The sequence below is a fragment of the Triticum urartu genome, chromosome 6A (assembly GCF_056163025.1).
Source record: "Triticum urartu cultivar PI428250 chromosome 6A, HENAU_Tu73, whole genome shotgun sequence".
In the NCBI taxonomy this organism is placed as follows: Eukaryota; Viridiplantae; Streptophyta; class Magnoliopsida; order Poales; family Poaceae; genus Triticum; species Triticum urartu.
In genome coordinates, this window is record NC_141878.1 from 221,716,149 (window position 1) to 221,742,057 (window position 25,909).

At 46.4% G+C, this 25,909-nt stretch overlaps 1 protein-coding gene and 1 pseudogene across 2 annotated transcripts; both read left to right on the forward strand.

Moving 5' to 3' along the window:
• The first annotated feature begins 2,881 nt into the window (after positions 1-2,881).
• LOC147964834 (V-type proton ATPase subunit B 2) lies at positions 2,882-12,200 on the forward strand. Of its 2 annotated transcripts, none has more exons than XM_087527627.1 (15): positions 2,882-3,036; positions 3,378-3,451; positions 3,986-4,041; positions 4,158-4,256; positions 4,433-4,492; positions 4,799-4,910; positions 5,080-5,288; positions 5,822-5,950; positions 6,104-6,241; positions 8,283-8,433; positions 11,039-11,121; positions 11,256-11,303; positions 11,394-11,447; positions 11,533-11,616; positions 11,693-12,200. In XM_087527627.1, the coding sequence occupies exons 2-15, from the start codon at positions 3,394-3,396 to the stop codon at positions 11,876-11,878; spliced, it is 1,467 nt and encodes a 488-aa protein (XP_087383753.1). In that variant the 5' UTR covers positions 2,882-3,036; positions 3,378-3,393; the 3' UTR covers positions 11,879-12,200. The 2 variants fall into 2 exon arrangements, with proteins under 2 accessions (XP_087383753.1, XP_087383754.1); XM_087527628.1 differs by having other exon boundaries at positions 3,009-3,174.
• On the forward strand, positions 8,440-11,032 carry LOC147964835 (uncharacterized; annotated as a pseudogene).
• Positions 12,201-25,909: the final 13,709 nt, after the last annotated feature.

The window sequence follows — 25,909 nt, forward strand, 5'->3', positions numbered from 1 at the left end:
GGGTCATCTTATTTTAAACCCCCCTAGGCCAGTGCTCCTCTGAGTGTTGGTCCAAACTAGAGTCCTGTGCAGCGCCCCCTCGGGGAAACTCGAGGTTTGGTTTTAGTTGTATGGAGAGCTCATCTGAGTGTGCCCTGAGAACGAGATATGTGCAGCTCCTATCGGGATTTGTCGGCACATTCGGGCGGTGTTGTTGGTCTTATTTTAACCTGTCGAAGTGTCTTGAAGAACCGAGATACCGAGTCTGATCGGAACGTCTTGGGAGGAGGTCTATTCCTTCGTTGACCATGAGAGCTTGTCATGGGCTAAGTTGGGACTCCCCTGCAGGGATTTGAACTTTCGAAAGCCGTGCCTGCGGTTATGGGCAGATGGGAGTTTGTTAATGTCCGGTTGTAGATAACTTGAACCTTAACTTAATTAAAATGAATCAACTGAGTGTATTACCGTGATGGCCCCTTCTCGGCGGAGTCCGGGAGGTGGACACGGTGTTGGAGTAATGTTTGCGCAGGTTGCTCTCTAGTTTCTCGTTCGCGCTTTGCCTCCTCTTCTCGCTCTCTTTTGCGAACAGGATAGCCACCATATTTGCTAGTCGCTTGCTGCAGCTCCACATATTTACCTTGCCTTACCTATAAGCTTAAATAGTCTTGATCGCGAGGGTGCGAGATTGCTGAGTCCCTGTGGCTCACAGATTACTATTACATTAGATGCAGGGCCTGATGATTGCGCTCCAGGTGACGCGCTTGAGCTCAAGTGGGAGTTCAACGAAGACTCTCAACGATACTATGTTTCTTTTCCTGATAATCAGTAGTGGTGCCCAGTTGGGGTGATCGGGACCGTGTCGCATGTTGGGTTATCTTTTATTTTGGCGCCGTAGTCGGGCCATGAGTGTTTGGATGATGTAATGTTATTTATGTACTTGATTGACGTGGCGAGTGTAAGCCAACTATGTTATCTCCCCTTTTATTATCTATATTACATGGGATGTTGTGAAGATTGCCTAACTTGCGACATATGCCTTCAATGCGATTATGCCTCTAAGTCGTGTCTCGACACCTGAGAGATATAGTCGCATCGAGGGTGTTACAATACAATTCTAGCATGAATAATAAATATTTATCATGATATAAGAAAATATAAATAACAACTTTATTATTGCCTATAGGACATATTTCCTTCATCTCCTTCTTATTCTTCCTCTCATTTCCCTTCCTAGTATTAGTTGCTTTGGTGGTATTTGAGAGAGAAGGACTTGGGCACTCCGTGTGCCCTTGCCATTGCATTTGGTGCATCGATTTGAGTTCTCCACGGTGATACGTGAAAGTTACAAGTTGAGAAGCTTATTACTCTTGGGTGCTTGGTACCCTTGAGCTTGTTTCTCTTGGGTGCTTGGGCGCCCTTGACGGCTGGTGGTGTTTGGAGCTCAATCATTGTGGTGTAAAGCTCCGTGCAAGTGTCGGAGTCTTCAATCAGGTTGTGGAGATCACCCCGAGCAATTTGGCGGGTTCCCGTGACCGCCCCAAGGGTTGCTACGGGTTCAGTGACCGCTCCCAAGGGTTGCCATTTATACAGGTTCAGTGACCGCCCTAAAGGGTCCCTTAGTGGAATCACGACATCTTGCATTGTGCGAGGGCATGGGGAGATTACGGTGGCCCTAGTGGCTTCTTGGGGAGCATTGTGCCTCCACACCGCTCCAAATGGAGATTAGTATCCGCAGGGGTGTGAACTTCGGGATACATCGTCGTCTCCGTGTGCCTCGGTTATCTCTTACCCGAGCCCTTTACTTAAGCACTTTACTTTGTGATAGCCATATTGTTTCTTGTCATATATCTTGATATCACTTAGTTGTTTATCTTGCTTAGCATTAGTTTTTGATGCACATAGGTGAGCCTAGTTGTTGTAGGTTTTGTGCTTGATAAATTAACCGCTAGGTGTATTCCGTATTTGTTCAAGCCTAAACCGTAATTAATTTAAAGCGTCTATTCACCCCCCCTCTAGGCGACATCCATGATCTTTCACATGGTTCGGACCCTTTTCCATGTTCGTTTATCTGCAATTGCCATGTTGCTGAACTACAGTTGCCATGTTTGCTCAACTTCAGTTGCCATGGTTGCTCAACTGCAGTTGCCATCTCAGGTCAAGTGCCAGACGCCATTTTTGGACAACTGCATCTGTTGCCATGTATGGTCTGGTCTACTACAGTTGTTATGATTTGAAAACTTTAGGAGATGCCACCTACTAACACTAAGCAGTTTCCATGTAGCACTACAAAAAGACATGGCAAAATAACATGTTCGGGTAAAGAGATAGTTGCCATATGTTTACAAGCACACTAGGGAAGTTGACATATACCCCTGCAAAACACATGGCAACTGACAACTTTGGGTATTTGAAAACTTTAGGAATTGCCACCTACTAACACTAGGCAGTTGCAATGTAGCACTACAAAAAGACATGGCAAAATAACATGTTCGGGTAAAGAGAGAGTTGTCATCTGCTTACAAGCACAGTAGGCAGTTGGCATGTACCCCTACAAAACACATGGCAACTGACAACTTTGGGTTGGGAGAGGAAACAGGCGTGTGGGCGAACTGATAAACGTCCACACACCAGCCCCTTTGCATGCGTGAAAACTGACGTGTGGGCGAACTGCTAAACACACATAAACTAGCCCTTCCATGTGGTGAAACAGACATGTGGGCGCGCGGATGAATGCCCACACATCAACCTAATTTTACGTGGCATAAAAAATCTGGCAAAACATGCCAAGATTCGAGCGAGATGGAAACGTCAATAAGTGTGGGCATTATCTTTTTTAAAACGTTTTAAGACTGTATTAAATAAGGAATTTTCTCTACGTGTAGTGAGCTGATTGCACCGTGTTAATTTTTTTCTTTCAATTTGGGCTCTGGTGTTTAATTTCGTTAGCCTTCCTCCTCCGCTCGTGTCGTCGTCTCCACCACCTCCTAACCACGTATCTGTCTTCCTCTCCCTCTCGTTCTCCATCTCGTTACCTCTCTGCTGCCAACCCGACCTAAGGTGCGTCCTCGCGACCCAACCCGCTCAAATCCCAGCCAACTAGCGCCCATCCGGGGAGAATTGGGTTGATCCTTGTGCTGTGTTTGTTCCCATCCTCGGATCCTGGACCAAGATCCGACCGAGAGCCCAGATCTGCTGGTAGAGTTCAAGCGGGAAATATTGCAAGCCTTTTCTTATTCAGGCATTTAGGAGAGTGCAATTTTAGTGGGGTTGGCGCGTTTGATGCGGCGGTGTTGATTGGAGTGATCCATCGGTCTAGATTGGTCCTATGGCCTCTCGTGGTCACTTTCTTCCTCCTTTGTTTCTTTGGACGGTTTCCTTGATGTTGCCATTTCCTGCAGGTTGTTCGTCGCCAGCATGGGTCTGGCGAAGGATGGCGCCGAGATGGAGGAGGGGACATTGGAGATTGGCATAGGTAAGTCTTGACCAAGGCAAACCGAAGCTTGTGGTTTGTATATTGCTCTTGAGAATTACAGCCTAGATTGTTTAGCTTTCTTGTGTTACTCCAATGGCGAACGGATAGGTTTGCTACATTAGTGCTCTGCTGGGCATATAAAGATAATAGATGCCGGACGATTGGCATGCTGCTAGAGTGCACTCATTCGATGAAACTGAGATGTTTTTTCGACCCGATGAAACTCAGATTTTATCAATATTTAAAGTAAATATGCTGGCAGGCAGTAAAGGTTGTCCTGTTCGTTTATTCTTGATCCTGACAGGAATGTGCTGCAAATTAGTATCGGCAATGTTCTCCTGAACCATGGTCCTGAGGTCCTTGCCTTTCTCCGTTGTATCTTTGCTTTTCTCTCATAGTTTCACACTAGTTGTACTTACACTCGGTACGGTATGGCCTATCTAGCCCCCCCCCCCCCCCCCCCCCCCCCCCCGGCCGGTGTTGCTTCCTATCTTTCGCAGCAAAGATGATAATGAAGTTCTGCTTGTCATGCAGAGTATAGAACTGTCTCCGGTGTGGCAGGGCCATTGGTTATTTTGGACAAAGTAAAGGTATGATTTGTCATTCTTCTCTATATAGCTATAGCTGCTAATGTTACTGAAATTATGGTTGGATCAAATAGCCATTCTCACACTCAGTAATTTCCCCCTGTATAAACCTATTTTAGGGCCCAAAGTATCAGGAGATTGTGAACATCCGATTGGGAGATGGCACCACTCGTCGTGGTCAAGTCCTCGAAGTTGATGGTGAAAAAGCTGTTGTGCAGGTTGTTTCCTTTCTATGGACCATATTCTCTTGATTGAAGAATGCCAGTTGAGTTTTACACGATGCTGCATTTGATCTGATTTTTTACATAGTTTGCTTAGGGATCCAATGCATTAAATTATATTTGGTTACATGGTACTTGACCTTTTTTGGATACTGAGCTGCCTGCCTCTTAAGGTATTTGAAGGTACTTCAGGGATAGACAACAAGTATACTACTGTGCAGTTCACAGGCGAGGTACCTGTTATTCACATCTTTGCTTCTGATTCTTTGTCGTTCAATCATTAAATGCTTTATTTCTTTCTATGCAATAATTACCCAGATCATCAAACTATAGCTATACAATTTCAGCATGAACAATAAATGACATCAGCCATCTTAAAGTTGGATATGGAAACTGAACCCAGAAAATGCTAGGCATGAACATTTAGTGATATCAAACGTCTTCCTGCTGAATAACTTTATTTTTCGAATGAGGCTTTGTTGACTCGTCTCAACTTCACCACTTTATTTCTTTGCATATGACACCGTTTTGTGTTACAGGTTTTGAAAACTCCCGTCTCACTTGATATGCTTGGACGCATTTTTAATGGTTCTGGAAAACCTATTGATAATGGCCCCCCTATATTGCCCGAGGCTTACTTGGATATTTCTGGTGAGTTATTTCATGTTATCGTAAACTTTCTTATGCTTAGGGTAGACAAGTGGCATGGAAACTTCTTAGGAGAACTGGAGATGAGTTAAATAATCTATTCTTTGTGGAAGGCTCCATCTCAACTTATGGTAACCTTATAATATCTGAGAGATGGCTGATATTATCCCAGGAAGTTCTATCAACCCAAGTGAGAGAACCTATCCAGAAGAGATGATTCAAACAGGAATATCCACCATTGATGTCATGAACTCGATTGCTCGAGGGCAAAAAATTCCTCTTTTCTCTGCTGCTGGACTTCCTCATAATGAAATTGCTGCTCAAATTTGTCGCCAAGCTGGCCTCGTTAAAAGGTTGGAGCAAAGCAAGCATGCAGCAGAGGTAATGGACATATCCTTTATAGCAGGGGTGGTTACGGACATTGGCCTACCAATGCATAAAGTCAATCTCAGTTTCCTGAGCATCATTTTCTTTGCACTGAGCTGCATCCTTCATGGAATGTGTGGATAGTTATAATAAGTTTCTCTTGCTTGCGCCATTGAGAACTAACATAAGGGTGTTTACAGACAATCACTTAACTAAGCAACTAAGCACGCAGTCAATCTTATGTTCCTGAGCATCATATTCTTTGCACTGAGCTTGCAAGTTGCATCCTTCATAAAATATATGCGTAGTTATAATAGTTCTCTGACTTTTGTGACTTTTTTTAACTTTTTGGCAAGGGGAAGACCGACTGTTTGTGGGTAGAGTTAGACTTATTACCTGTTGAATAGGTCTCTGGAAATTATACAAAGAGCTTCAAAGTTATGGATTGCTCTCATACTGTGTAAAGCAACCATGCCGAAAGTTTTGGTTTTGTTATTTTGTCTGCAGATTGGTGTTTCTTCTACTCATCTTGCTATGGTTTATATTAGGGAGGTGAAGAAGACAATTTTGCAATTGTGTTTGCTGCTATGGGAGTAAACATGGAAACGGCACAATTTTTCAAGCGTGACTTCGAAGAAAATGGTTCGATGGAGCGGGTCACCCTTTTCCTGAATTTGGTAAAATTTGATTTGCTATTTTTTTGGTGAATTTGTTATTAGAATGTGCAAATCAGATCTTTGAGGTTGTAGTTGTGTTTAATATATTTGACCCGAGCAATACTAAGAAAGCATACCATGAAACCTGAATCCCTTGTCTTGATTGTTTCGCAGGCAAATGACCCCACTATTGAGCGTATTATCACTCCTCGAATTGCCCTAACAACTGCTGAATATTTGGCATATGAATGTGGGAAGCATGTTCTTGTGATTCTGACAGATATGAGCTCATATGCCGATGCACTTCGCGAGGTAGCGTGTTTTCTCTATGATTTTCTTATCTCATCATATTCTGTGAGCTTCAATCTGTTCAGTTATTTGTTCTTTGAGTAGAATGACTTCTCAGGACGACGTAGTATCAAGTGAAAACTTGATTTCAGTAAAAATCTGGAAACTTGGATCCCACCCCGTTAGATCTGTAGTGAACGGCATCTGCTCAAAGGCGGAGCTCCCTCCAGCAACTTAAACACACATTAGCACAAAACCCCCTCTCCTATTCGCCATCTAGGGCCATAGCCCTTGACTGTTCGTGAGATGGATTTGTCTTCATTCCTGTTATGCGTCACGATGGAGCCTCAACCACCGGCTAGCCCTTGCCATACGCCGGCTGCAACGAGACCTCCGTCGGCAGCGACTTGCCCTCCACCGACCTCGATGGGCTCTCCATCGGCTGCGACTCTCCCTCCACCAGTCACGTCTGGCACCATGACTTGCCTTTCGCTGATCACGACGGGGCTGCCGTCGGCTCGCCCTATGCAGGCCGTGACTGACTCTTTGGAGTACTCCTCACCTCTACCCCTCAATCTTGATCGCCATGCCTCTATTTGGTCCCCTGACCTCCCCTCCTATTTGATTTGAGGCAAGCCGGTGCTTTTAATTTTGGTGTAGAACAAGATGAAATTCAGAGCTTCGCTGTTATCTTTTGACCTATTGAGGGCATGAAATTTATGTGGTATGAGCTTTTGAGATTTCTGTATCTCTGAATGTTTAAGTTTGAGAATTTTCTAGTGTTTGTACTGACAATCTAAATTGTAGCAAATGTTTCATCTGAAGAGAATTGGTAACAAGCAGCAAACTTATTTACATTTTATGCAAAGAACTGGCCATTAAACTCTCGCATTCACTATTTAATTGGGTGATGATTTGGGCCACTTTGTAGGTTCTTTTCTCCTGTAGAAATGAAACAACCCATTATGCTGAGTATGCTTGTGATCTTTTAGGAATAGAAACTGCTATTTGCTGAAAGCCTGCAAGCTTTTTTATGCTTACTGCATTTCAGGAATATGAACTGCTCTTTGCTGCAAGCATGCAACCTTCTGATGCTTACTGCATTTTCAGTTCTTACTTTCTTCTATACTTATTACTAGAAAGTGTAATCATGTAGCTAGTTGCAATGGTGTTTCCATCATTATTCAGATCTGTACAAACAAGTCACTCCATTAATCATATATAAACTAAAGCAAAAAATCCCGTTGAATCTTGAGTGGTAATACACCAACATTCAGCTACAAGTTTACAAAGGAGGAGCAAAAGTCAGAGAGAAAATTCTGCACATCAAGAATTAGGAGGAGCTACAACTTCACACTGAACCAGATACTACCTACACGGAATTTACATGAAAATTGCAGCACACTTTTGCGGGACGGGCTCCCTACATACACATACAGGACACGACCACGGTGCTGCTCGAGTGTTGGGACCCCATCTCGAGGTGAGCTTCAGCGCCTGCACCGCCACAGCTATGAGCCCCGCTTGCTGTAGTCGCCTCACCTTGCGAGCCCTCCCCGCCGAGGGGAGCTTCAACGTGGTGCGTGGCTGCGCCGCTGCCGTTGGGAGCGCTGTCTGTGGCCGCCGCGCCGCAGGAGCTGTCCCCGCCAAGGGGAGTCGGCGTGGTGCATGGACGTGCCGCCGCATTTGGCAGCGCTGGCTGTGGCGCCTCCCCTCGGTAGCCATCTGGCATGGGGCGCGCCGGCGTCGCCGCCATGGCTATTTCGCTGGGGGATAGGAACGGTAGAGGATAAGTCAATGCTCAAAAACCTGACAACATTACTAGGAAGGAGGGGGTTTTGTGCTAATGTGCGTTTAAGTTGCTGGTGGGAGCTCCGCCCTTGAGTAGATGCCGTTCGCTACAGATCCAACGGGGTGGGATCCAAGTTTCCAGATTTTCACTGAAATCAAGTTTTCACTTGATACGTGGCCTTTCAGGACAGTGTCATCCGTCATCTTTTGTATATGGTCGAAGACTCAACGATTTTGATTTTCTTAATTACGTGTGAACTTTATTTATGTTTAGGTCTCAGCAGCACGAGAAGAGGTACCTGGTAGGCGTGGTTATCCTGGGTATATGTATACTGATCTGGCCACCATATATGAGCGAGCTGGGCGTATCGAGGGAAGGAAAGGATCAATTACCCAAATTCCTATTCTTACAATGCCTAATGATGGTAAGCAACAGACCAGTTGCATTGCTAGAGTTATTATCTTTAATCCTACATTATTTCCATTCGAGGAAGCCTCTTTTTTTGCAGTTGCAATTTTCAGCCCACTTTGTGTGGTATGTGTTATGTCCGGCCTGTCATATGGAAGGCCCATCGGGCAATCTTAGCCCACAAGTTATCTTAGGTTAATTCGTGTGCAAGTTATCTAGGTTATAAATATAAGTTGTAAGACTCTTTTCAGATCAGGCAATAAGAAGAATATTATCTCCTATTGCCCGGCTCCCCGAGGAGCCGGAAACCCTAGCCGCCAACAGCCCTAACCGCCGCCACCCTTCTCCTAGCTCGCGACGGCGCCCTGCCGCCGGCGCGCCCGTTCCTCGCCACGTCCCCCTCCATCCTTCCCTTACCACCTACGCCCTAGACCTGGTAGAGTACTTGATTCTACCAATTTGGTATCCAGAGACACCAGGCCGATCATGTCACAATCTCCATCACCGCCGCTACCATCCACCTCCACCCCGCTCTCGCTGCCGCCGGCCACTGCCACCGCGATGGCGGAGATCGCATCCGGCACCACCATCACCACCGCGCCCATCACCATCACGGCGGACCCGCCTCTGCTCCTCTCGCCCGAGGAGATGTCGGGCACCCTGCGGGAGCTTGTCCAGGCGGTCAGGGGTATTACCCTCTACCTCGCCGGGAACCAGCCCCCACCATCGAGCACCACCGCCTACGGGCCGCCGCCGCTACAGTGGCCCGCCCCGGCCTTCCAGGCGCCCTACGGAGGGGCGTCCCAGCCGCCGCTGCTGCTGCCGCACTACTCGGCTGCGGGACAGCCGTGGCCAGCATGGCCGGCCTCCACCGCGCCGCTGGGGGGCCAGACCCAGCAGCTTCTTCCGGCGTCACCGCCGGCCCCCACGCCGCAGGCGCCGGTGCAGCAGATCCACCAGGCGCCGCCGCCATCGACATTACCACCACCCGCGCCTAGGGCTACGGGTCGGCCCCTGCACCAGGTGCAGTTTCCACCGTCACCATCGCCGATCCCCGCTTGGGCGACCGGCTCGTCTCCGGGCCCGGTCTACTCCACGGCGCCGGAACACCCGACGCCCTCTCTGCGGTTTGATCACCCCTCCAGCTCGGCGAACTACGCCCCAGCGCTTGCCGACCCAGCATACGCGCTGGCGGCGACTGCGGCCGCCCCCGGGAACGGCGGGCCAACACCCCCTCGATTCGCCAAACTGGACTTCGCCACTTACGAGGGCATGGAGGACCCCCTCAACTGGCTCAACCAGTGCGAGTAGTTCTTTCGAGGGCAGCGGACGCTTGCTTCGGATCGTACCTGGCTCGCGTCCTATCATCTCCGAGGCGCGGCGCAGACCTGGTACTACGCCCTCGAGCAGGACGAGGGCGGCATGCCACCATGGGAGCGCTTTCGGGAGCTCTGTCTCCTCCGGTTCGGGCCTCCTATCCGCGGGAGCCGACTGGCGGCCCTCGGCCGCTTACCTTTCACATCCACGGTGCAGGACTGCGCCGACCGCTTCCAGGCCCTGGCGTGCCACGCGCCGGGCGTCTCCGCAACTCAGCGCGCCGAGTTATTTGTGGGCGGTCTGCCGGACCATATCCGCATGGACGTGGAACTTCGGGGACCCCAGGATCTCCAGTCGGCCATGTATTACGCCCGCGCGTTCGAGCGCCGCGCGGTGGCCATCCAGCAGGAATCACCGTCCCAGACTGCTGGGTCGCTACCCGGACCGGATTCCGCGCAGGGTCGGCCTGTGCAGGCTAGGGTCGGCCTGTGCAGGCTTCTGCGGCACCCCTCGCCGCGACCGCGGGGCGCCCGTTCCGCCGGCTCACCCCAGCTGAGATACTCGAGCGTCGCCGCCAAGGGTTGTGCTTCAACTGCGACGAACCCTACAAGCCCGACCACGCCTGCCCGCGACTCTTCTACCTGGAGGTGGCAGACTACATTCCGAAGGACGCCGTCGCCGCCGACCTGGCCGCCCCAGATGTCGAGAAGGTGTTTGACGCTGGTTGATTATCTCGAGGAGTTCAAGCAAGCGCTTCCCCACCTTACAGCTCGAGGACGAGCTGTTTGTGCAGGCGGGGAGAAGTGTTATGTCCGGCCTGTCATATGGAAGGCCCATCGGGCAATCTTAGCCCACAAGTTATCTTAGGTTAATTCGTGTGCAAGTTATCTAGGTTATAAATATAAGTTGTAAGACTCTTCAGATCAGGCAATAAGAATATTATCTCCTATTGCCCGGCTCCCTGAGGAGCCGGAAACCCTAGCCGCCAACAGCCCTAACCGCCGCCACCCTTCTCCTAGCTCGCGACGGCGCCCTGCCGCCGGCGCGCCCGTTCCTCGCCACGTCCCCCTCCATCCTTCCCTTACCACCTACGCCCTAGACCTGGTAGAGTACTTGATTCTACCAGTATGTTGCACCCTATCCATTAGAAATCCACTTAACTAGAACTCTATCAGGTGGGAAAAAAACTAGAAATCTAAGTATCCGCTGCCTCAGTGTTGTTTGATGTCTACCCAGTGGATTAGTAGTCTTGCTTCCTGGCAGATCGCAGTGTCATGCCTGACCTTTTGTTCATTCCTCAACAGATATCACTCATCCAACTCCTGATCTTACGGGATACATTACCGAAGGGCAGATATATATTGACAGACAGCTTCATAATAGACAGGTGCACTTGCATGTTCTTTTTTGTCGTCGCTTTTCCTCCTGTTATAAGCATTGATTGTTCCTTCAATACATGATTGTGAGGGATTTTTTTTATTAATCTAACGGATTAACGTAAGTATTGTGTTGCTTTCTCAGATATACCCACCCATCAACGTCCTGCCATCTCTTTCTCGTCTGATGAAGGTACTTTTGTAGCTAGTCAAAATTTGTGGTATTTAGTGTTTCTTAGTTTGGGATCACATGGAGAATTATGTCATAATTCTTTACGTGCAGAGTGCTATTGGTGAAGGTATGACACGCCGGGATCATTCAGATGTGTCCAATCAGGTATTCGTTTGAGCATTTGAGATCATTTTTATGTCTCATTCACCGTGTGATATCTGTTGATGGGCTAACATGACCTTCTGTTCAGCTGTATGCCAACTACGCCATTGGGAAGGATGTTCAAGCCATGAAAGCAGTTGTCGGAGAGGAGGCTCTTTCATCTGAGGACCTGGTCTGTTGCTAGTTAATTTAGTGGTGCATTGATTATCTTTCAGTACAAAACTAATGATATGATTCTTATCGTGCAGCTCTATTTAGAATTCCTTGACAAGTTTGAGAGGAAATTTGTAGCGCAAGGAGCATACGATACTCGGAACATTTTTCAGTCACTTGATCTGGCATGGACATTGCTACGCATATTCCCCCGTGAACTTCTCCACCGTATTCCTGCGAAGACCTTGGATCAGTTCTACAGCAGAGATGCCACCCATTGATCCATTTTGTTCATAAAAATTCATTTTTTTTCATGATGAACAGCTTGAATAAGAGAAGAACCCAAACTTGTATCATTTTCCTACGTTATATAGTCAGATCCTATTCTTTCCAGTCTGTATGCACAAGTTGTACCCACATGTCTTGTGCACTGGCAGCTTTGTAATTCCATGTAGCCTCCATTCACAAGCTAGACCTCTTTCTGGTTTCATTTCCCTGTATTCTGCAGCAAAACTGAAAAGCACGCCTACATGCCTGAAGATGTTGGTTATATATTTTTGGACTTCTGGAAAATGTAAACAATATTGATTTGTTCTTTGTCAAGGATTTGAAGTAAATTGATTGATACAAGAAATTGCATGTTTGTTTGGCGACTCATGGTAACAACTAATCATATTCAATGGAGTTGCTAACAAATGTCACCTCATAAATAGGTTGACATGTGAACAATGAGAGTGTATCTTGGGTAACATAAACTAAGTGCAGCTGATGCACTCATCTTACAAAAATTCAAAATTTCCAAGTGTTTTGCAACATAGATACAAAATGAATCTACCAGGACATAGAAACATCCAAATATGAGAACAACCTACTCGAGCAACAAATGAAAAAGATAAGCCTGGCTATAAATAGCGGCAGTACTTAAATTTAAGTTGAATTATTTATCTAGCCCACTATCACAACAATTTTTTTTGCGTGTCAAATACATATCACAATTATATCATGTATAGTTCCGGATACTCTTAGAGCATCTCCAACAGGCGCGTCGCGCTAAATTTTTTTGCAGCACTGAAATAGCGTTTTAGCGCATGGGGGATGGTGGTTGCTTTTCGAGGCGCTGCAAAATTTAGCACGCAGATGTAGCACTTTACCAGGCACAGTAAAATCTAGCGCGCCCGACCAGCCGGTGCCTGGAATTTTTTTAAACAACAAATGCAAAAAAAATATGAAACAACACATAGTTCAAATTCATAGCATAGTTCAAGCCCCAAACCACAAGCTAGTTCATACAATGCTAAACTCCTCGTCCTCCTCGGTGGTGTAGTCCGATGATGTAAACGCGTCGAGCCACTGAGGATCTTCATCGTCCCAGGTCGACGCAGGTCCCAGCTCGATTTGGGCTTTCGCCAGTTCCTTCCGCGCACGCTTGTTCGCCTGGCGCACGACTCGCTCCGTCCTCCTCTGCGCCGAGAACTCGTTCTCGGCGACGACATTCTGCGGAAAGCGCTCGCGCCACACCGCCATGGCGTGCTCGTCTGCCTCGGCGATGAGGAGTGATAGAGGCAAATGTGTCCCGTCTTTTGATGAGATGGTGGCTATCGTTTTGAAGGAAGTCGACTTTGACGATCCGACTACGAACGTGCGAGAACGTCGCGCCTTAGCAATCGCTAAACCAACTCCGAGAGGTTATTGACCACGCCGGAGCACGATCAACCTGACCACGAAGGTCTGTTTCCTGCAGGCAAACGAAGAACAAGCAAGAAACTAAGATTGCAATCTGGATATTGCAAATATAAGAGGAAATCTTTATTAATCAAAGGTGGGGTTCTGTGACGTCTTGGTCTGGTCGTTGAACACACACGAAGTACGCGAAGTTGCAGCTATGACGAACTTTTAATCTAAACAAAATTCAAGGAAAAAGCTACTAGATGGATCTACTTATATAGGAGCAAGGGGTGGCGACCAAGGAGGTGGGAGGACGTCCCAAGGCATCTTAAAATTAACCCTAGGTCATACAAGGCTCATGGGCCCTAGTGAAGGTGATGCAACACCTTTGGGCTTGTAGTTTGACTCGGATTCTGCTGCAATGTCAGATTGTTTTGTCCATAACTCAACGCTCCGGATGAATTTGAAGGTGAATCCAATTGTGTTGGAAAGAGCACGAAATCTACTTTCAAAACAAAAAAAAGAATCACCCAATTCGGAGTCCGTATGAAAAGGTTGTTGGCGTTTTGAGTCAGGTATGTCTGTGCAGTCCGAATCTGAATCCAGAACGTGAGAGACTTGGACTCTATCTTCTCTTGACCCAAAAGTGACGTGAGAGGACTTTTTGAATAGCACCTAAACTTCTCTTTTTCCCTTATCTTCATATGTGAATTGTACAAATGTCCCATACACCTGCAATTAGACATGGCACAAAAGTTTGTGAAGTATTTTTGTCCTGGATGACATAAATAAATTATTGCATAGTTTGCATTAGAAATCACCTCACAAATATACATGTATGCAATATTTTTGGTCTTATCCAAGGTAGTCATGTCCTCATCATCCTCCCCTTCTTGAAAACAAAGCCGTCCTTGGCGTTGCTTAATCTGAAATGTGGCTAACAAAAGAGTCAAGATGTACATGTTGTATATGTATATGTCATCCATTTTTACTTTCCTTGATTTTTGCGCAAATGACACATGTATACATGAGTAATTTTCATAGTTCATAAAATCTGAAGCCAAAATATTATCACAAGAAGTGGAAGGCATGAAAATATTGCAACTCAGTTTGCACATATAAGTGAAGCTCTTATTCATATCAAAGGATTGACAATGTTCATCATTAGACCATCCCAACATTGGTGAATAAACCTTACTTGCATCAAATTTACATGCTACAACATGCTTAAATAAGCAAACATGCAATAAGTCATTTGACATAGAATCATCACCAAGATTAGAGGTCATATCAAAATGATTAAACATTGGTTCTTTTGCATCAACAGTTAATTCAATGGTGAAAGTGCGTTATATCGACTAGAGGGGGGGGGGGTGAATAGGTGATTTTTATGAAAGTCTTCAAAACGTGAGAGTTATGAAGACAAACAGTGAAGATTATGCCTATTACTATGCAGCGGAAGTTAGATTACACTAGGGCAGCCATGGTCATGTATTCAATAGAGTGAAAGCGCAATGACAAACAGCTTCAGTGTAATAAGGATCAGGTAGGAAGAAGTTATGAAGCCGAACAGATCATACATTCATGTTGTGAAGACAAAAGATAAAGCAAGCATGCAATGGCTTCACAATGAATAACTGTAAATGAAGGGAAGTGAAGATGAAACCAGTGACACGTTGAAGACAATGATTTGTTGGACCAGTTCCAGTTGCTGTGACAACTGTACGTCTGGTTGGAGCGGCTAGGTATTTAAACCGAAGGACACACAGTCCTGGACACCCAGTCAAGGACACTTAGTCCAAGACACCCAGTCCTCACCGTTTTCTCCTTGAGCTAAGGTCACACAGATCTCGCCCAATCACTCTGGTAAGTCTTCAAGGTAGACTCCCAAACCTTCACAGACTTCGTTCACTGGCAATCCACAATTTCTCTTGGATGCTCAGAACGCGACGCCTAACCGTCTGGAGGATGCACAGTCCTCAAGTGTAAAAAGTCTTCAAATCACACAGACACGAAGACTTAAGTGATGCCCAATTTACTCTGGCTCTGGGTGGTTAGGGCTTTTCTCCTCACTGGGAATTTTTCTTTCAAAGGCTTCGAGGTGGGTTGCTCTCAAACGACAAAAGCCGTGCGCTGAAATCTGAGCAGCCAACCATTTAAGGTTGTGGGGGGATGGACTATTTATAGCCACTTGGCAACCCGACCTGATCTGTCCGAAATGACCCTGGGTCACTAAGGAACTGACACGTGTACCAACGGTCGGATTTCGAACTCACACGGCAACTTTTACTTGGGCTACAAGTAAAGCTGACTTGTCTGACTCTGGACAAGATTTTCTCTCAAAGTCTTCGCTCGAAGACATAGGATTTGAATTTGGCATCACTTCAGTCATTCTGACTGGTTCTCTTCGACCCCACTTAACAGTACGGTGGTTCCTATGACACAACATGAATGAAATAAAACTACGAAGGATCTAGGTCTTCGAGTTCCAAAAGCTTCATAGGGAGTCTTCTCATGTCATTGTCTTCAATATGAATATCTTCATAAACCACCATTGTCTTCAATGTCTTCGTACATTTTTAGGGGTCATCTCTGGTAGTGAAACCGAATCAATGAGGGACTTCTACCTGTGTTTTCCTGCAATTCTCACAAACACATTAGTCCCTCAACTAGGTTTGTCGTCAATACTCCAAAACCAACTAGGGGTGGCACTAGATGCACTTACAATCTCCCCCTTTTTGGTGATTGATGACAAACTAGTTGAAGTTTTCAACGGGAAACATAATTTGCGAAATTGTAAAAGAATTGTCTTCATAAGTTGCAAGGGCTCCCCCTGAAGATGTGCATATAAGTAATTTGCTTCTTGAATGCAAATGCACATGGCAGGTTGTACTTGTGGAGATCCACTTCAACTTATGACAATCCACTATGCATGTGAAAAGTATATGAAGATAATGACATGCATAATGGAAAATGGACGTCTGCAGAATGAGATGAGTGCGGAATTTATCGTCGCACATGCGGAATTTATCTTCGCATAACGGAGTGACAAGCAGGTAGCAGACGGCCATCAAGGCTAAGTGTTACAACTCAAGGAAGCAAATGTAGCAAAAACGGGAGTTGTAAGCACGAAGCAAAATGTAGCAAGATATGAAGGCACCCGCCCATAGTGACCCGCTTGAAGACTATTACCATCATATGCTTCTCCCCCTTTTGTCAGTGATGACCAAAAAGGTTTGAAGACATAGAGGTTTCTACGCGTTCCCAGGCGCAGCAGGGTCGGTGGAGTTGTTTGGCGGCGGTGCAGACGAGCTTGGTGCAGATTCGACGCGCGTTGAAGCAGGTGGAGATGATGTCGCGTCGTCTTCTTCTTCAATAATCCGGGCAGACACGGTGGCAGCAGAAGAAGAGAACTCTGACTCTTCAAGTGATGGTGTGCTGCGCATCACCGCTCTTCTCGGAGGCGTGGAGTCAAATTTGAAGTGCTCTGTGAAGCCATCCTCATGCAGTTCAGCTTCAGGGCACATCATGGTGAGGCCCTTCCAAGTGCGGCGACAGGTCTCGTGTGTGACAAATGCATTCTTTGTTGCCATATTTCTGATGCGATTGACGTCTTGCATGATGCTTCTCATCTGCCTCTTGAGCCAGTCGTGATGCCTATCTTGTTTTTGGTGAAGAGCCACAAGAAGCTCTCTGTCATTGAGTGCACGAGCGCGCTTCTTGGGTCTCTTTGCAGCTGTGCTGTTGGTGGCTTCAGTTGATGCAGGGGCACATGTGGTGCCAGCCATTGGATACACTCGGGAGAGAGCTTCAACACCTTCAATATTTTGAGTGAAGCTCTGGTGTTCTGCATTCTGAAGACTTAGTGGTTGCTTGGCCGGCTCGGGATATATTGCTTCAGCAGATGTGTCCACATCTGGCAAAAATATCCTATGATTGCGGGCTGAGGGTTGATAGGATATTGCAGAGTGAAGCTTGATCAGCCTCATAACCCAAGGAGCATAAAACTTTAATCCAAACAGTTTTGAAGCAGATGCTGCAAATTGACGGATGAAGAGATCCTGTGCATTGAAGCATTTGCCATGAAGAATGCAGAAGATGAGAGTCTTCATTGCACCATCAATCGTTGCATATCGAGAGTGTCCCTTGACTGGCCAGAGAGTCCGCCTTATGATGTGATATATTGTTCTGGGCAGGTACTCTAAGTCTTCAACGAAGAACCTAGTTGGATAGGGTGCATTTGGAGGAAATGGCTTCATCATTGAGAGCATCTGACTCATATCTGGCTCAGGACGCTGAAATATGCTCTCAATTGCTTCAGCATGGAGTTGGCACCCTTCTTCAAAGAATTCGCCAGGAGTGGGAAGGCCAGTAAGCTCAATTAGGTCAAAAGCATTGGCTTCATGATGGATATTGCCTGTCATCCACTCCAGGATCCATGTCTTCGGATCTCTGTTATAGCCTTTGATATGCAAAGTGGCATAGAACTGGAGCAGAAGCTCTTCGTTCCAGTGCTCTTCGTCAGTGATAAATGGCAGCAAACCCACTTGCTTGAAGCAATCCAGTGCTTCTTCCAGACCAGGCAGACCTACAACAGCTTCAACCTCAAGGCGCTTGTGAGGAAAGATGCGGCCTTGGTTGTAGAGGATGCATGAATAATAGCTGCGCTGTTGATGGCTCCAGAACCTATCTGATACAATCCGTTCCCTTGAATAAGGGTTCTTGGAGCGGTCGAAGAACGTGTTATCTGCCCTGAAGCCGTTGATGTTGAAGGAACCATGAGCTGATGCAGGACCTGGGAACCTTGGTAGTCGTGGGATCGGCTTCTGGACCTGGGGCCTGTGCGCAATATGATAGTTGAATTGTGGTCCGGCAGCAGACTCAGGCACAGAATGTTCAGGAGCAGTAGCTTCGGTGTCTTCTGAAGCTGTTGTTGGGAAGGGCTCCACATTTGCTTCGGCGTTGTTTGTGGCAGCCTCAACATTTTCAGCTTCAGGCACGTTCTCCTTGAGAACTTCTTCTTGTTGGTGCGGGGGAGTTGGAGCTTGTGGTATTTCTGCTTGCTCTTCGGCTGATGGAGCCGAAATGTCTTCAGCAGCCTGAGCCCTTGGCCCTTTGCGAAGCCTATGGAGTGTAGGCGCTGGTGGAGTTGCAGTGGGATGGGGCTCATCTTCCTCATGTGGGCTATCTGCCCATGACGCATTTTGTGTGATTGGCGTCAATGGACGACCAATACTGATCTGTTCGCTTGTCTCAAGCTGAGGAAGGGCTGCATCACCTTGCACATTGTCTTGGGGATCAATGTCTTCAGCAGCATTGGGGTTGGCTGCTGGAATGTCTTCAGCGTGCGGAGCCTCTATGTAAGCAGGCTCATGCACTGTCAACTGACGATCTGCGTCAGGATAGCGGACGCAGAGTGGTTCAACTATCAGGGGCTCTGTGGGAGCAGCCCGAGATTTCTTTGTCTTGCGCTTCTTGATGATGGGTTCAGAAGGAGAGGCTTCAGAATGTTTTCTCTTCTTAGCTTTAGCCTCTGCAGTCCGTGTCTTCTTGTGCTGTGAGGCGGTTGATCGACTCTTTGGCTTCGAGCCAGTCGTTGCAGCGGGGAAGACAATCGGAGCATCAGGTTCTGACCTTGGCGCTTCAGGTTCGGTCACAGCCACCTTCTTTTTCTTCTTCGCGGCCATCCTGGGGTCAATGTCGGGACGTCCAAGCGCCTTGCGCTTTTCTGCCTCATTGTAGGCCTGCACGCAGTGATCAGCCAAAGTCTTCATGCGTTCTCGCGAGCCTTGAGCTTCAGCACGCGTCTTCAGGAAGCTCTCTTTCAGCTCATGCAACATAGTTTTGAAGCTTTTCACTTCTTGCACACTGAGCTTGGCCACGTGCTTCTTGAACTGAGCCTTTTCATAATCAATTTTCTACTTCAGTTCTACAATGCGCTGGGCTATTGCAAGTTCTGAAGCAATTGCACCTTGAAAGGCAACGCTGAGGCCTATGGGTAGCTGCAGATCATTGAAGCTTATGTCTGGTGTGTCAAACCATTCATCGATGAAGTTGTGGATGATGGTGACATCAAACAGAGGCAGATTGTTGAAGATTTCAGCCTCCTCCTTGCTCTTGATGAGCTGCTCAAGAGCATCATCTCCAAGATCTTCATCGCTTGAGAGATCAATGGCTTCGCAGCGCAGAATGTCAGCAGCTGTGAGCTCTTTGCCTGTGTGTGGCTGAGGCTTCTTGGCTTCTTGGGGCTTGGACACTCGTGATAAGTCTTCTGACTGCACACTGGCTTCAGGAGGTGCAGTTGCTAAAGGCTTCACTCTTGCGATCTTGGGAGAAACGGCTGGCTTTGAAGCTTTTGGAGCTTTTGGCTTCTTCTGCTTTGGCTTCGGAGCAGCAGGGGCGTCATCTGACTCAGTATCTGCTGGAGGGTCATTCACAGCAGTCCCTTGGACTAGGATGCGAGTGATGAGGCCTGCAAGATTGGCATACGGCCCGATGATATTGGGATCGGCGTTGCGTGTGCCATCTGCCCTTGGTGAGGAGGGACCAGGGTTGAAGTCAAGCCCAAATTTCTTCTTGTTTATCTTTGCTGACTGTTGTGCAAACTGAAAGTTGCGCTTGAAGAGATTATCATCGCGACACCAGAGAAGTGATGACGGATGTGCATCAGCTGGCTGTGGTCCTCTCACCATGCATGGATAGAAGCCTTGAGCAATGGCTTCGTCTCTGGACCTAGGTACGAGATTTTTGTATAATACATCTCCCCAAGGTCTCTTGATGGCGCACTTCTCCGCATATTCCTGAGTGACGAAGCGGTAGTGGAACCATTGCTCTGCCCAATATCTTCGAATCCATTGGATTCGTGTCTTGCGCTGACCATAGCTTTCTTCAGGATCAGTTTTGTACATTTCTGCCAGTTCATCAGGCAGATCTTTGGACGTTTCACCACGTCGCTGTCTGCCTCCCTTCCTTGCTACTGTTTCTGAAGCCATGAATAACTTGGAAGGCTTCAAGATGTTCAAAGGCTTCAAAGGATTCCTTTTGCAAGAACTGGCTTCAGGCGAGTTGATGTGATGCTGCAAGTACTCTGCAAATGAATGCAGACTATGAGAACCAAAGGATTCTCCCACGGACATGTACCTGTGACAGCATTAAGGTGCGAGGGAAGGGGAAGAGGTCATATGCATTCTCAGAAGATTTTGAAGATAAATCGGTTTAGAAGACATTGACCTTATTATGCGAAGACATTCACTTATAGATAAGAAGTTGGTTCCAGATTTGTACGAACCCATAGATCAGTACAAGTGAGGAATCTAACTACTTTATGAAGCACAAGTGAATATACTAGGCATGTTATGAGATGCAGCAAGAGATTTAACTGGTGTGAAGAGAAACTTTTTATGGCAGAAAGTGACTGAACTGTAGGATCAAAAGAAGCTGTAAAAAGAGGTTTTATTTACCACACTTGGAACTGCTAGACGAAGTGAGAGTTGAGGCCGAGCAGTTCGATCCTCCGTGCCCTAACTTGGCGACGGAAGACACCTACGACGACGGCGGAGAAAGTGATGTCCGCTGTCGGCGTGAAAACGGCGTCGGAGAGGTTGCGGCAATGAAGCGCTTCGTCGCCGGCGTCGTCGAGTGCTAGCGGTGGCGCTAGGGTTCGTGCGAGGGTGGAAGAAGGAGATAATGACCGCAGTGAATCGTATATTTATAGGGATAGAGGCGGCACTGCGCTATTACGCAGGTACCCCTGGCGGTTCGCATTTGAGGCACGCGTGGCCAGTTAGATTATCGGGATTTGTTCCACGTCCCACACACGCCTAAATTATCGGGCGGTCGTTTCTGCTTCTCCGGATCTTATGTGGAGGAATAAGCATTAAAACTGACTTTTATGGTTGTCTCAATGTCTTCGGCTGACAAGGACACAGTGAAGACATTCGACAGTTTCAACAGAATGCATATGACTTGGAGAGATAGAGTTTGAGATAGAAAGCATAGAGAGGTTAGGGTCCGATCACATTCACTTAGTTCAAAAGATTCAACCAAGAAGACATAGCTATAAGGGAATGCTGTAGAGGACAGAACATCAGTACATATATATCCATATAATCAACGCAGTGAAGATAATCATGAAGACATACAGAGAATGAAGCCAAACCAATTGTGAAGACATTGAGAGGTGACGCCATGAGAGAAACACTTCAAAATGGAACGTTTGGTGGTGGCGTTACCCACCGTATAGGAAGTATTAGACCCAGACACGGCGCACAATTATCGTGGCGCTCCGAAGTCAAATTCCACATTAATGTATTCACACTTAGAATGTATGTCTTCATTGATTGAAGATATACGCTACTTCGTGTGTTGCACATCTAAGTCATCAATATGCATAAGTGTTAGGATGTGTGCCTGATCACAGGACATTTGAGGATTCCAAGATATTTAGCTCACACCGTAACTTGCAAAATCTCTTCTCATCCAAGGGCTTTGTGAAGATATCTGCCAATTGCTCTTCAGTGTTGACGTGTATGATATCAATGTCTTCCTTCACAACATGATCTCTGAGAAAGTGATGACGAATTTCAATGTGCTTTGTCTTCGAGTGCTGAACTGGGTTGTTGGCAATCTTGATGGCGCTTTCGTTGTCGCAGTAAAGTGGCACTTGCTTCAGATGAATGCCATAATCCTTGAGTGTTTGCTTCATCCACAGAAGCTGAGCGCAGCAAGATCCAGCAGCAATGTATTCAGATTCAGCAGTGGAGAGAGATACACAGTTCTGCTTCTTTGAAGACCAACATACAAGTGATCGTCCCAGAAAATGACATGTGCCTGATGTAGATTTGCGATCAACTTTGTCACCAGCATAATCAGCATCCGAAAATCCAACCAGATCAAACTCTGAGCCCTTTGGATACCATAATCCTAGAGTTGGGGTGTGAGCCAAATATCGAAGAATTCGCTTCACAGCTAAGTGATGCGACTCCTTTGGTGTCGCTTGAAATCGAGCACACATGCAAACACTAAGCATGATATCTGGCCTAGATGCACATAAATAAAGCAAAGACCCAATCATGGAGCGGTATACCTTTTGATCGAACTCTTTACCATTGTCGTCGGGACCCAGATGATGCTTGGCTGGCATTGGTGTTGTGAAGCCTTTGCAGTCTTGCATACCGAACTTCTTCAGGCACTCTTTAAGATATTTCTCTTGAGATATGAAGATGCCGTTGCGTTGTTGCCGTATTTGAAGACCGAGAAAGAACCTCAGCTCCCCCATCATGGACATCTGATATTGCTCTTGCATCATGTATCCAAACTCTTCACTATACTTCTGATTGGTGCAGCCGAAGATAATGTCATCCACATATATTTGGCACACAAACAGTTCACCATCATATGTCTTCGTGAAAAGAGTGGGATCCAGGGAACCAGGTATGAAGCCTTTGCTTTTCAGAAAGTACTTGAGTGTATCATACCAGGCCCTAGGGGCTTGTTTGAGGCCATACAGTGCCTTGTTGAGCTTGTATACCATATCAGGATGTTTTGGATTTTCAAAGCCAGGTGGTTGTGCAACATACACTTCTTCTTCAATCTTGCCATTGAGAAAGGCACTTTTCACATCCATCTGATAGAGAAGTATGTTATGATGATTTGCATAGGCCAGCAGTATGCGTATGGCTTCAAGCCTAGCCACAGGAGCAAATGTTTCATCGAAGTCAATGCCCTCCACTTGAGTATATCCTTGAGCAACTAGACGAGCTTTGTTTCTGACAACTTGACCATGCTCATCTTGCTTGTTGCGGTATATCCATTTGGTGCCTATTATGTTGTGCTTCCGTGGATCAGGATGCTTAACCAGTTCCCATACATTATTCAGCTCAAACTGGTGAAGCTCTTCTTGCATAGCTTGAATCCATTCAGGTTCCATGAAGGCTTCTTCAACTTTCTTGGGTTCTAATATTGAGACGAATGCGAAATGCCCACAGAAGTTTGTTAGCTGAGTTGCCCTTGAACGAGTAAGTGGACCAGGTGCATTGATGCTGTCCAGTATTTTGTCAATTTGTACTTCATTTGCAACACGAGGGTGTGTGGGGCGAAGACTTTGCTCTTGCTGATCTATGTGGTCATTTGAAGGTATATCTTCAGGCTGAGCATTGTCTTCATGTGGATCAGGTGCTGAGATGATAAGTTCTTCTTCAGGTTGAGCTTCAGAAGGTACAATTTCTCCAGTTCCCATAAGCTTGATTGATTCATTTGCTGGAACTTCATCTAGCACATTTGGCAATTGCTCTCTTTGTGATCCATTGGTTTCATCAAATCGCACATCCACTGTTTCAACCACTTTGTAGTGGAAGAGATTGAAGACTCTGTAGGAGTGCGAATCCTTTCCATATCCAAGCATGAAACCTTCATGTGCTTTTGGTGCAAACTTTGAGGTGTGGTGTGGGTCCTTGATCCAGCATTTTGCGCCAAATACTCTGAAATAACTGACATTTGGCTTCTTGCCAGTTAGGAGTTCATAGGATGTCTTGTTCAGAAGCTTGTGAAGATAAACACGATTGATTGTATGGCATGCAGTATCAATGGCTTCAGTCCAGAATTTTCTTGGAGTCTTGTATTCATCTAGCATTGTTCTGGCCATCTCAATGAGTGTTCTGTTCTTGCGTTCGACGACGCCATTCTGCTGTGGCGTGTATGGAGCTGAGAATTCATGTGTGATGCCCAAGGTGTCCAGATATGTATCAAGACCAGTGTTCTTGAATTCAGTGCCATTGTCACTTCTGATGTGCTTTATCTTGGCGCCAAAATTGTTCATAGCTCGATTTGCGAAGCGTCTGAAGACATCCTGCACTTCAGTCTTGTAAAGGATTATGTGCACCCAAGTATATCTAGAATAATCATCAACAATTACGAAGCCGTAGAGGCATGCAGAAGTAGTAAAAGTTGAGTAGTGAGTGGGACCGAAAAGATCCATGTGAAGCAGTTCGAAGGGTTGAGTAGTGGTCATGATTGTCTTCGAAGGATGTTTTGCCCTTGTCATCTTCCCTGCTTCACAGGCACCGCATAAGTGATCTTTCTTGAACTTGACGCCTTCGATGCCTATGACGTGCTTTTTCTTCGCAAGGGTGTGGAGGTTCCTCATGCCAGCATGCCCAAGCCTTCGATGCCAAAGCCAGCATTCTGAAGCTTTTGCAAGAAGACATACTGCAAGTTGTGGTCCTGCTGAGAAATCTACCACATACAAATCACCTTTCCTATACCCTTCAAACACTAGAGATTTGTCAGATTCCATTAGCACCAGGCAGCGATATTTGCCAAACATTACAATCATATTCAAATCGCAAAGCATTGAGACAGACATTAAGTTGAAGCCAAGGGATTCAACAAGCATGACTTTATCCATGTGTTGATCCTTTGAGATTGCAACTCTACCTAGACCCAATACCTTACTTTTACCAGTGTCAGCGAATGTAATGTGGCTCTTGTCGGATGGACGTAAAGTTGAGTCCATAAGAAGGCTTCTTCTGCCAGTCATGTGATTTGTACACCCACTGTCAATAATCCATTCTGAAGACTTTGAAGTCGCTGGTATCGTACCCTACAGTGCAGTTAGGGGGATAGGCTTCACGAAGAGTGTTGTGAAGCATAAACATTTGACGAACCAGTGGGTTATGAAAACTTAGATCCAGATTAGGACTAATGGGGAGAGTAGCATGCGATTTAGGAACGAAGTACATAATGATGCCATTTGGGCAGTTTATCTTGCGCCCCACAAGATTTTTATGGTCCCCAGCAATAGCATCAGAAGATTTTGTTTTTGTGCTGGAGACCTTTCCCTGCAAAAAAAAGTTAAGCTTTCTTAACCACCCACATCTTCAAGGGTGGCTTAGAAGCTATGAGTCTAAGAGCAGCATCTGAGAATTTTGGCTTTGAAGCCTTAGCAAACAGTCTAGCAGGGGGACAATAATACTCATAGGCATAAGCAGAATAATTTTTGGTCATATGAATATGACGGTTCGATGAACCGCTCTCATATTCATATGCCTGAGTATGGTTTCCCTGCAAAACATTTGCGTTAGTGTGACTCAGGTGAGTCCTCTGTCTGTATGAAGCCTTTGGACCGAGGTTTGTTTTCTTCAAGTGAGGTGTCATGAAGACATTCACAGGAAGATTTTCCAGACATGTTTTCGGAACCCAGATCTTCTTCATAGCCGGTCCATTCCTGTAGTTAGTACCAATGTACCTGGCAAACACTTCACCATTCTGATTCTTAAACAGTTTATAGTTTGCATCAAAGGATTCATCAATGATAATTGGGTTAGCACAAGTGAAGCCAGACAGATTGGATGGATCTGCTGAGGATTCCTTTGCAGCAACCCATGTGGTTTTGGGGTACTGCTCAGGTTTCCAGTAAGACCCATCTGCATTAATTTTCCTCACGAACCCAACACCCTCTTTCCTAGGGTTTCGGTTCAGAATCTGCTTCTTAAGGACATCACATAATGTCTGATGCCCTTTCAGACTTTTGTACATCCCTATTTCAAGCAATGTCTTCAACCTAGCATTCTCATCAGCAATAGCAGTGGTATCCTCAGCAGAGGGGTTAGTTACCACGTCAACAATTGAAGATATTGAAACGGTAGTAG